We start from the raw sequence: 12,805 nt of genomic DNA on the forward strand, positions 1-12,805 counted from the left end.
GTATTCTGCTTTTTCAAGGCATAAACTCAAAACTAACTTATAGATGCAAAAAGTGGTGTTTGGGTCTTACTGTATGTAATAGTGTCTAGAATTTCCTTAAAAACAGAGAGCACTGGTTCAGCTCCTCTCTTTGCTGTGGAGATCAACACAGAGATCTAAGTGTATATGAATGCATGTTGCCTGCTGGGGAGTGCAAATCAGTGGTAGGTGCCTATGGCAACCCAGGGACATCCCAGTGGGAACAGGCTAAGGAAACATTCAAGATCTGCTGGGACAAAGGGACAGTTTACAAGACCAAGTGTATTACAAGGAGGAAATTCTGCTCCCCATTTCTGTGATGCCTAATGTTTTTGGTCATTAAAGTAGCCATTGGAAAACAAATGCGTGTTATAGCATATGTAACAAGCCTTCATCTGGAACTGAGAATCTGTACCCACTCTGAAATACCTGAGCTCTCTGCTGCACTGAATCCCTGTCCTTGGTTTCTCTCAGTCCTGAGTGAATCTTGACTCATGCGCTGCAGTGCAGTGGTGAGGGTGAGAGCTGTGAGATGGGAGAGAGATTTTAAATAATTTGGAGCAAAGAGAGGAAAGGAATTTGGCTTTGTTATGTAACAGGTGACCCTGCTGACAGATGGAGCTGTTTTCATCCTCACTAACTCTCAGTGATCATTTTAAATGAGAGCACTTTGATAGCATGTTCTGGACAGAGGTTCTTCACAAAAGGTACACAGTCTGAAGTATAGCTTGCCTAACAGGTGGTATTGCTATGGGAGCTGAGGCAGGAGTGCTTCTGGCTGAATGTCACAGTCAGGCCAATGTACAAAACCTCTACTTGAGTTTTTAGCTACCTTGTGTCTAGAAAGTTTAAAGATTAAATTAAAAATGGAGGCATTTAAGGAATTTTGTCAAGTATTGGAGAGTGGCAGAGAAAAGAATCGCAGGTTTGGGTTTACTGATTCACTGAACTTTTTTATATATAATAAAGTAAAATTTAAGGTAAAAAAAGTCTCATTATTGTTTCTGCTCAGAGTATTATTTTTTATTTCATGAGTAAATTGTTCAATGTTCTGAGGCTTGTCCGAAGTTACACTGAGGCAAGCTTCAGTAACATAATATGATTTTCTTCTGCTGCTAACAGTGACTTGAAATTTCTCAACACTCCTTTACCATCTTACAAAGAGATAAAATGATCTGATGAGCTTGTTTCTTTTGGGGTCAATAAGCAACGCTTGAAAGCAGAGCTCAGGTTGTAGGTGTCCTTTGTCTGGTAGCCCATGACTCCCAAGATGTTAGAAAACAGCATCTTCTCAGTCACTCTTTGACACTGGCAAAGCTGATTCTCAGCCTTTATTTATACAGTCATAAATAAATAAAGTGAATTGTTAAGGAACCACTGACTGTTTTATTGTAGTTTGCCATTAGTGTGAAAGGTTTGCCAATTTATGCATCTAGCAAGTAATGATATCTACTAGGAAAAGAGGAAGCTCTTCTCACAGTGGAAAACTCCTATCCCTTCCTGAATTCAACATGATGGTAAATAGAAGAAAATTAATCTATAAATAAACCAAATGAACTCATGTGCCACAATGCCTTTCACACCAGTTTTAATAATCATGATCAGTGTCATTCATAAATTGTTTCAAGAATCAGCTTGAGTAATTATCATTTGACTTTGAATCCAGCATTAGTACTAGAATTAGGAAATCGATCAATTTATCTCAGGTGACAGGTGACAAAACTTCTTTCCTCCCCAGGTATTGATTGCCTTTGCAGTTGATAAAACCCCAGGGCTTACTGCAGGATACAGCTCGAGGTGTGCAGTGATTAGTCTTCCTTTGCGATCCCCAGCTCAACAGGCAGCAATGTCAGAGGAGACAAGATCAGCTAAAGCTAGTCATAGGAACCTGCTGCAATAACAACATGCAGGAACTCTTCAACTGCTGTGAGGGCTGACTCTTCTCCCTCCACCCCTGCTTTTTCTGCCTCCCTGCTGTAGAAATGCACCAGTGTTGCACTCTGCTGATTGACTTGAACCTGTCACATCTCCTACACCTCCTAGAATGAGGGAAAGGCAACTGGATTCATAGCACATCCTCTGCAGAGAGTTGGCTGCCCAAATGAAGAATAAACAGGCAAATTTGGTGAGTTTCTTATTCTATTTAAATGTGTTGGAAAGAAGTTGGATTTTTGGTAGTGGTGGTTTTTTAAAAAAGTTAATTTCAAATACTGTGATTGCTCTTTCCTAAGTCTCTAGGGAGTGTCATGGCTTGTAAACTCTGGAAAGGAAATTTACTTTAATAATTCCCTCTGAGATCAGATGCACGATGGAGTAGAATGACTACAAAGGCACAAATGCCTGAAAATATAACTCTTCTTGACTGATGCACTATCAGGATACTGGAGACAATGTAACATACAGCAATAAACTGTTTACAGATTTGCTGTTCCAGGGTGGGCAAACAAAATAATGAATACATAAAGGGTTCAAATGTCCTAAATAAATTGGCACTGTCATAGAAGACAAAAGATGAAGTTCAAAACTACCACAAAGTTTAATGTAATATAATTTTTTAATTAATTCATAATGCTTTTAAATAATAAATACAAAATTTAAAAAGATACTTTTTTAAGTAATGGAAGAATATTAGTGTCTTGACTTCTCTATTCTGATTGTTCAGTGTTTAATTCCTGTACACAGAGTGCATACACAGAGTGACACTGTTTTGGTCTTTGTTAACTAAGGAAATTTTCTACCTTTTCAGTAGCATTTTTTCTTTGGGGTAGGAGGTATCAAGTAGACTAAATGACTGTTGGTTTCTGGACCCTGTTGTGGTACCAATATGCAAAGGTCTTTTGAGGGCTGATATTTAGCTCTGTTGAGAACTTTGACCACTAGCACTGGTTTTGGATATGACTGAGATGTTTTCATCTGGGGTTTTGCTTAGTTATTGCTTTGGACCTCGCAGTTTAATAATCTAAGGGGGAAAATAAATTCAGGTGCAATAATATTTTTTATGTTATTTAGGTGATAAGGGCATAGAAAATTTCTTGCTCTGTGAAATGTATTTTACATCGAACATATTATTGTATGACTAAACCTATACAAATAAATGAAATTTTCCCACAGAAGGCTAGTTTGGAAAGGTGTTCCAGCTATGGTAAGTGATCTTACTGCTTCCTAAAAGAAAAACTATGATATCAAATGTCTTGCTTCCTCTGCTTTCCATACTATGACTTTATCAGAACTCTTGGTTTAGAGGCACTCTAAGTGAGGTAAGTACTGAGGGCTGATGCTGGACAGCAATATTATGGGTGGGTGCAGAAGGAGCTGTCTTTGGACAGAGTAGGGTCTGAACAAGTTAGAAAAAAAAACATTATCTGGAACTGCCGTCACAGCCCTCTGGCATAGAAGGGCAAGGGCTTTCATTTTAGATTTGTGGCTTGCTGTAAATATTCAGATTGTTTTACTGATGCCATTAAAACCTATCTATAGATGTCTGGAAATGATAACATCTTTGTTATTTGGAGAAAGGACAGATGAAATGTAAAACGGATTCTCTGGGTCTTTTCCAGTTCTATACCAGGTTTAAAACATAAATATTTTGAGATGCAAGAGAAGGAAGTACCAGGTGTGTGTTGCTTGTCTGCAGCTTCAGAGGCAGAGATGTAGAGGCTTTCATATTATAAAGCATAGCAAAGGAGCTGAAGACATCCATGAATGTTTCCCCAGCAAGTGAAATGCATAAGATCTTAATGCTTCTGAAGGATTATTAAAAATACATGCTGTTTGTGTTGTTAGCTATGCTGCTATGAGCCTCTTTGAAAAGTATATGGGGAGGAGGGCTTGGGAGGAAGTTAGGACTGGACATTGAAATGGCTGGTACTTTCTGGATCTCAAACATAGTTCTATAGTATCTTAAAATTATATATAAAAATTATTTTAGAGACCTTGTTTTTTATAACTCACTGAAAGAAAAAACTATTTTTCTAATCTCACTCTCTGCATGCACTTGTAAATGTGCAAATACTCTTTAAAAGCCACTGGCTTTTCATGCCGTCATTTCGTGGAGATCTGATACACTTTTTATATATTTTTGTATTTCTTCTGTTAATGAAAAGAATTGCACAAACTCAAGGTATCTGGTGATTTTAAAGGCCCTATTCCTACTGATCTCGGTGCTGTGTTGTTCTCCACAGCAATATTGCCTGTTACATCACAAATGGTGAAGAGAGTAATAATCAACAGGAAAGTATTGTTAGAACAATAAACATAAGTTCACTTGAGAGCAAAACAACCTTAAAAAAGGAGAACATTAAAACCAATGTTATCCAATAGCAGGAATTCTTCTGACAGGTGAAATTCCTTTCAGAAAGGCATCAGTACTTTTTAAAATGGCTAGGAATGTAATTTGCAAGATCGATTTTCTAATAGAGATTATAGGACTAATTGTTTGCTGGTTTTGCTTCTAGACGTTGATAATGATAGTTCAGCTGTGCAATGACATTCTCCCCATCTTAAATTTCTTCATTGCAAAAAGGGCAGGTGTGGTCACTATCTGTACTGCTATATTTTTGAAGATCAGCATTAGCTGATTGAAGATCAATATTAGCATGAACAGTAGTGACCCAATCTTCATGCATATACCCTTAAACATATTGAAAACTGTTATTGTTGTTTAAAGGGTGTGTCTTGGAAAAATTCCTCCTGATGATATAGTAACAATATTGGCTGAGAATAGGATTTAAAGACTCTTCTTGTTGCATGACATCTCTTCTTCAAGAAGCTGAAGTGTCAAGGTTGTCCAGGGAGGACCAGGTTTCCTGGGGTGCCTCTGGTAAAGTTTTCCTGTGACTAGTACAAAAGAGAAAAGAAAGACAGACTTTTCAGCATCATGCATCTCTGAAGTAGATTTCCACTGCATAAAGGAAAAGCTTTGGTCTCTTGGAGTCTATTTCTGTTGATGTCCTCCACCTCCACCTCTGACCAAGACTCATCAGATCACATCAGGTGGTGGAGGTCCTTCATGGCAGCACTCAGCAAGGTAACTCAAGGAACATCTTTTCAGTGCAGTCAGGCCCAAAAGTGTGTTTGAATTAGACATCACAACATTTTCCATTCATGGATTTTAAATGGATGGGTGCTTTCCCAATCAGTACCAGATGCATCATTTTCTAGACTGTAGGCAAAGCAACCTATTTGCTTGCAGTGATTTTTAACACTATCATTTTCCACACATCTGGGTATCATTCTGCTCCACTTTCAGACACTGCTGTGCTGGCTAAAGGTTTGCCTCTCTGCCTTTGAAGTGACTTTTGCTGATCAGGTATTTTTCATGGATCTTCAGTGCATAGCAGATCATGTCTCGCTGAAAAATAAATGCTCTACCAAGAGGCTGACTCACTCTCTGGGCTGGAGAGGTGATATGCTGATGTCTAGGTCCACAGAAGTTTATTATGACTGAAAACCAGCTGTGGTGATGGGTATGTGAGTGTGGTGCTGGAGATGTTTCTTGTCTTGAGAAGCAGGTGTGAAGCCTTCATGGCATGCAACAGCCTCTTCTCACTTTGTTATAGGTGGCTGGTTGCTTATGCTGCTTGAGAAACACTGTACTCAGAATTAATTCTGGAGTTACATTGATTGTGCTGATCATGAATTTGCTTTTGTCTGTTCACTAATCTTCTTCAGTATGAGTTGCACAGAGTCATAGGGGAGAATGCAAATGCTTTGGAAGACACTGATCAGAAAGAGAGAAGGGAAGCGGCCTTTGTGTGGAGCACCAGGGACGAGTGTTTTGTCTGAGGTATAGGGAGATGCAAATAAATTTTGGTTTGCTTTAAATGAGACCTTCCCTTAAAAGATCACATGCACAAATAGTTTGAAATATATTTTGGGAACTGAATACTTTCTATGGAAGAAATGCGTAGTGGCATTAGTTTTTCCAATCAAGTTCAAATAAAAAGCATTCTGTAGCTAACATGTTAAATAGGATAGGTTCTACTAAGATTGCTGGTTGCTCTACTGTGATTTCAGATGTGTTGCCTGAACACAATGATAGTGTCTTGCTGAAATGGAGACTGCATCCAGGTTTGAGGGTCACTCAAAGGTAGAGCTAATGCTTCTAGAGATGAAGTTGCAACGCTTTTCTCTCTCAAATGAATTTCTAGTGCACAGTAACTTTCAATAAGTTCAAAATTAAAGGCTGAACTGTCCTTTAGTTTTTCTCATGTTGTTCTCCTTAATATCTTAGACCAAAATTTTTGGGATTCCCACAAATACTGAAAGAGGTTATTATAAGTTAATGAGGTTGTTGTCTAATTATGCTGCCCGCCCTTTGATTTCATATCCCAGAGATTCTGAGGCTTTCCTGAATACAGAGGGGTTTGGGTGGTGATTGCAAATAGCTACAGTCGTGACGTACTGTCTGAACTGTGAGCATCCAGTCTGCTGACGGGTTAGTCCTGAAGCCCCATCAGACTCCGGGATGCAGGACAGAGCTGCAGTGAGCTCAGATGTTCCTGATCCAGCTTTGCCCTCTGGTGGTCCCCGCTTGAAAAATTCCTCGGACTCGAGAGAGAAAAAGGCTTCTGACTGAAAAGATCTGAGGAAATGGCAGGTTTGTGTGATGGATGTAATAGTAAAGACTAAAGGAATGAAAGGTCTTGCAGACATCAGGACTGTGTATGCCAAAGTGGATGCCAAGGAAGAGGCTGAGGCAGGGAAGTTCAGTGCTCCTGCATCGAGGTAAGCCTAATGAGAAGGACTTTTCCTAACAGGCAAAACTCACTGCTCTGACCAATCCTTTGACACGACAAATGCTAGCAATTGAGAAAAGCTACAAGTGTTGTCTTATTAAAGCTTAGTTCTTTACCTGATTATGATGACACACCCCAAAAAGACTCTCCTATATCTCAGTAACAGAGAGAACTTTGCGAAATTGGGAACTTTAGTAAGAGACATCCTCTCATGGGCCTTCAGAAAACTGTGAGTAACACTAAAGAGCTTTCATGAAGGCTGGTCTTTCATTTAAGTGGTAGATGTGTTTTGATGGGAGACAATTTTTTTATTTTTGCCACCTGGGTGGTTTATATGCTGGCAGTCCTGCATGCGTATGAATAAAACTTCTACTTCTCCTTTCAGAAAAGGAACTAGCAATTATTTATAGCCCCTCAGGGGGAGAAATTCTCATCTGAGAATATGGCTGAGGTGTAAATCAGGTGCTGAACAACAACTAGAATAAAGAATAGTGTGTTGCAGTTTGAGGAGAATAGCTCTTATAGGCAATATCAAAATATGTGCACATTTTGAATGTCTAGGTGTAGCTTTATTTAATGTTTTTGCTTTTTTCTTTCCGCTTTAAACTAGAGAGCAAAGAGATGAATGCTTTTCAGGGAAAGGATTTTTTTTTCCCCTGAACAAAAGATTTTTTGGTTTGGAGGAAAAAAGTTTGGAATAGTTGTTGTTACATCTAGTCATATAAAAAAGCAATACAGATTTTTCCTTTTTACTTTTTAAAAATATTCACAAGTGGAAAGCTGCCAGTGAAACAAAAATCAATGTACCTACAGTGGACATGCAAATGTAGGCCTAATCTCTGCAACAATTCTTTGTGGAGTGATCACACAGGGAAATTGCTACTGATAGATGACTAAATAAAATCTAGGGCATGGCACAAGATTATGTATTTTGACATATTTTTCATCACATTCTGAAATAGCCTGGGTATCAGACCATGGATCTTAGGCTTGTCATACTGGGACATTGCAGTTACCATTTCCTAGCATGTTCCTTCAAAAAACAGAGCAATAAAATAATCCTTCTTGCCATCTCTTTGACCACATATATCTCCCTTCTTGCAAGTATTTGTTTTCCCTTTTATATTCTAGATACTGACTTTAATTATTTAAGCCTTGAAAGGCACTGTGCTGGAAATGGACAGTACTGTACAGTTTTGTTATTCTGTCTGTATCACATCACCTGAAACTCTATCGAGACCAACACTGAGAACAGCAAGACCCAGATAAACACTTAAGTAATTGTGATTTGGTTTGGAAAGCCAAGTTCAGTCTCGCTGATGCAAATGCCTGCACCTTCTCTCTGACTGTAAAGTCCCTTGCCTTTTTCTTTAGCCCTCTTCTTCCACTTCTGCTGGATACTATATAAAACAGTGTAGGAACAATAAATTCCCTAGTAGAGTCACTTAAGCTTAGTGATCATTTCCATATCATAGTTTAAACCAACATCTTGCATATTTTACCAAAGTATCCAAATGAAGAATTGTCACAGTTCCTTGCTATTGAAACATATTTGCTGAAGATTTGAGAAGTGTCTTATGGCTCAACTGTTTAATAGAAAAAAAAAAAGCAATTAGATTATGTGTTGGCATTTAGATGGCATGTAATGGAAATCTGATTGCTAAATCCTTCTTGGAGAATCTGATTTAAAATGTTGTCTGTCTTTTTAAATATCTTGCTAGATGTAAATCTCTTTGTCCTCATACAGTTCTTATTTTGTGCAGTTTTCCAATTTATACCCTACCTCTAAGGCAGGGTATAAAAAATCTCATCTATGAAGTATGACCAGTGTTTTGTACAACTGAACCTTTGGCTTCAGGATACTTCTGCTGATCAAAACATTACTAATTGAAAATAGTTTCCTGGGCAACCTGGTCTGATATAAGCATGTTGATAATAATAGTTTAGCTGTATTCCAGTTTGAGATGGCTTCTGTCCTACATAAGACAAAATGGATGATAATTTTTAGGAGGTTATTTACAATTCTGGGGTGAAATGTCATCTTCTTTTCTCCTATATAGGAAAGGCTGATATAGAACTCAGTCACACTAGCTAACTTAAATACTGTAAACTTGTCATATTTTGTATTTTGGAAATTTTCCTTTTAATGTCAGTATTATGCTCTTAAAAACAATACTTTCACTTTGAAACCAAAGAGCAGTAGAACAGACTAAACTTTTATAATTTGTGACTTCATAGCAGGGACAAAATTGTAACTGAGGACTACTCCACCAAGGAGTGGATAATTAGATCTAGAGGTGTTTGAAGATGCACACCTGACTGGTTTGGTGGTATCACCAAATTGGTCCCTGCTCTGTTCAGATCTGACTCTCCCTAAGTATAATTTCTTACCAAAACAGGTCAAAGTTTTGTTCCAGGTGGACAAGGACCAAGCAGGTCTCATTCAGTTCGTCCTTGTAGTAGTTCTCACGCAGACTTGCATGATTAGATCCTTCCCTAAATATACTGTTCTTGAGCAAAATTTCTTAAGAAGTGTGATCACTAGAGAAGGGGTTGATCTGCCCAACACCACCTGTTGTTGAGTGGTGTTATTTACTCCGCCCAGGTTTACATGCCTTGAGCACCTCCTGTAACCCCTGGGAAAGCTCAGCTCGATGTGGAAGCTGGTTTGAGCAGGGGACATGTCCTGCACCTTCTTTCAAACTGTGTAGAGCTGGGTTCATAGGTTGTAGGGTATCCACAGGTGGGTTTACCTCCTACCCAAGTGCCTTATTTTAGAGATCCCTCTGGTCTCCTGGATGATGTTTTATCCACAGTTCCACAATCCTCTGCCTCTGCATGGAGATGCAACATTTTTTACATGTTTTCTTCAATATCCCAGAACAAACAAAGTCAGCAGATGATGGAATAGCACATAAATCTCCTTGGAATGGGCTAAAATCTAGTCGTCAAAACAGAAGGTGAAAAATAAATATATGGATAGGCAACACATTATCCACTACTCTATGCTTTAATTAAAGCTAACTACTCAAACTGGAAAGTTTCAGCTGTGGTGTCATAACTCGACATCATCATAATAATAAACCTAGACATAAAAAATTTCGTAATCTCTATGGCAACATGTTCTGTCATTTAAACTATAAGTACATAATTACTTGTAGGTAAGTCATCATCATGGCTGGGCTTCACAAACGAAAACTTGGGAAGGGCTCTACCCACATTTGTTACAAGAGCACTGGTGGCTAAAGAGGCCAATACGAGATAGACAAGTCCGGTTGCAAAAGGCACAGCAGAAAAACTCCTTAGGTGGTATATTCTGCAAGACACGATTCTTTCTGCATTGTCTTTTCTCCTCAAGAGTGATCCTGCATGCATTCTCAAAGGAAGCAGCAGCGTTATAGATGCTGTATCTCCAGACCTCCCGACTGGAGGCCAGAGTAGACCAGTTATGTTGATCAATATGGCCAAGGCTGAGATGTTGTTTCTGGGAGTCCTTGTATCTTCTCTTTGGGGCTCCTCTCATGTGGCAGCCAGTGGGAAGTTCACCATAAAGCAAGATCTTAGGGAGGTGGTGGTCCTTCATCCTTGAGACGTGCCCTGCCCAACGCAGCTGCGTTCTCAGCAACATGGCCTCAATGCTTGTGACTGCTGCTTGCTCTAGAACAGATGTATTGGTCACATAATCTGACCAGTGGATGTTAAGGATTGTACGGAGGCAGCGTTGATGGAAGCGTTCTAGGAGACGCAGGTGGTGGCGGTAAATGACCCATGATTCGAATCTGTATAAAAGAGTAGACAGCACAATGGCTCTGTAAACACTGATCTTTGTGCTTTTCTTCAGGTGTTTATTATGCCAAACTCCTTTATGGAGTTTTCCGAAAGCTCTATATGCCTCTGCTAACCTGTTGTCTATCTCTCCGTCAATCTTACCGTCCAAGGAGATGATACTACCCAGGTAATTAAACTGCTGGACTGATTTGAGCTCTGACTGGCCAATGGTGATATGGGGATGATGGAAGACTTCCTGAGGTGCAGGTTGATAGAGAACTTCTGTCTTCTTCAAGCTGACTTCCAGCCCAAAGAGCTCAGCAGCGTCTGCAAAGCAGGATGTTAAACGCTGCAGAGCTGCTTCTGTGTGGGCAACAAGGGCGGTGTCATCAGCATAAAGCAGCTCCCAGACAAGATGATTTAAGGTCTTAGTGTGGGCCTTCAGTTGCCTTAGGTTGGTTGAATAGGCTTCCATCAGTACGGTATCGAATGTAGATACCGTCCTGATCATTGAGGTCTGCCGTGGCCCTTTGGAGCATCATGCTGAAAAAGACTGTGAATAGGGTTGGTGCAAGAACACAGCCTTGTTTCACACCATTAGTTATTAGAAAGGGCTCAGAAAGTGCATCGCTGTATCTGACTTGGCCACGCTGAGCTTCATGAAATAAGATGATCATTTTAAGGAACTTGGGGGGACATCCTAAACGTTCCAAAATCTGCCATAGACCTTTTCTGCTCACAGTATCGAAAGCCTTGGTGAGATCAACAAAGGTTACATAGAGACCTTTGTTCTGTTCCCTACACTTCTCTTGCAGTTCTCTGAGAACAAATACCATGTCTGTGGTGCTCCTGTTGGCTCTGAAACCACATTGGCTTTCAGGTAGAATTCCTTCTGCTATAGTGGGTATTAGTCTGTTCAAAAGTATTCTTGCCAGGATTTTGCCAGCAATGGAGAGCAGAGTAATACCACAGTAATTTGAACAGTCTGATTTATCTCCTTTCTTCTTATACAAGGTGATGATGACTGCATCACAAAGGTCTGATGGTAGTTTGCCTAGTTCCCAACAGCTCACCACAAACTCGTTAAGTTTAGCAAGAAGTGCTTGGCCCCCATGCTTCCAGACTTCAGGTGGAATTCCATCAACCCCAGCTGCCTTGCCAGTTTTCACCTGCTGTATGGTCTTAAGAGTTTCTCCCATAGTAGGGGCAATATCCAATTCATTCTTCACCGGTTGTTGTGTGATGGACTGAATTGCTGAGTCTTGAACTACACGGTTGGTACTGAAAAGAGTCTGAAAGTGTTCAGAGCATCAATTCAGAATGGAGGTTTTATCTGTCAGAAGCATTTGACCATCTGCACTAAGTGGAGGGCTTTGGACCTGGTATGTAGGCCCATATGCTGTTTTCAAAGCCTCATAGAATCCTCCGTGATCACCCATATCTGCACATAATTGAATCTTTTCTGCTAGATTGATCCACCACTTGTTCTGGGTGTCACAAAGTTTCTGTTGGAGCTCGCTGTATGCAAGACAAAAGGCTGCTTTTCTTACATGACAAGATGGCTGAGCAAGGTGTGCTTGGTGAGCAGATCTCTTTTTCCTCAACAATTCCTGGATCTCTTGATTGTTTTCATCAAACCAGTCCTTGTTCTTCTTGAAGGAGAACCCTAAGGATTCTTCAGAGGACTGCAGGAAGCTATTTTTAATAGATTGCCAAAGTGTTTCAGGAGAGGGATCTATAGAATGATTTTCAAACCTAGTTTGAAGATTTGCCTGGAATCTGTCTCTCACTGTGGCTGTTTAAAGATTGTTAACTTAGAGTCTTCTCCTTGGAATATCACCCCTTTTTGATTTGAACTTAAGGTTGAAGTTAAGTTTACAGCGCACAAGCCGATGATCTGTTTGGCATTCTGCACTGGGCATCATGTGGGTATGACGAACATCGCAAACATCACTCTGTCGCACCAAGACATAATCAATGAGGTGCCAATGCTTAGATCTAGGATGCATCCTGATTGTCTTCAGACTGTTTTTCTGCTGAAAGATAGTGTTAATGATGGTGAGCTGTTGCTCCGCACAGAATTCTAGCAGAAGTTGTCCATTATCGTTGCAGTTTCCGTTGTAGGTAAGTAAGACATAATAAAATATGGTGAAATGCTGTTAAGAGAAATTTTTCTTATATGATTTGGGATTTTCTCTTATAACTTCTACAGCGAGTGCAACCATAAAGGAGAGCAAGGAGACTTGTGTATGAAAAGGAGAGCCTTTGGACCGTCATATAAT

The 12,805-nt window shown here is 39.8% G+C and overlaps 1 protein-coding gene across 1 annotated transcript in view; it reads left to right on the forward strand.

The window, feature by feature from the left end:
- The first annotated feature begins 2,075 nt into the window (after positions 1 to 2,075).
- TRPM3 (transient receptor potential cation channel subfamily M member 3) overlaps positions 2,076 to 12,805 on the forward strand; it is a 418,794-nt gene continuing 408,064 nt past the window's right edge. Inside the window, exon 1 of the mRNA XM_032674617.1 lies at positions 2,076 to 2,143. Within this exon, the coding sequence (XP_032530508.1) occupies positions 2,120 to 2,143 (24 nt within the window). The 5' untranslated portion in view covers positions 2,076 to 2,119. The remainder of the gene's footprint in view (positions 2,144 to 12,805) is intronic.

The sequence above is a fragment of the Chiroxiphia lanceolata genome, chromosome Z (assembly GCF_009829145.1).
Source record: "Chiroxiphia lanceolata isolate bChiLan1 chromosome Z, bChiLan1.pri, whole genome shotgun sequence".
NCBI lineage: Eukaryota > Metazoa > Chordata > Aves > Passeriformes > Pipridae > Chiroxiphia > Chiroxiphia lanceolata.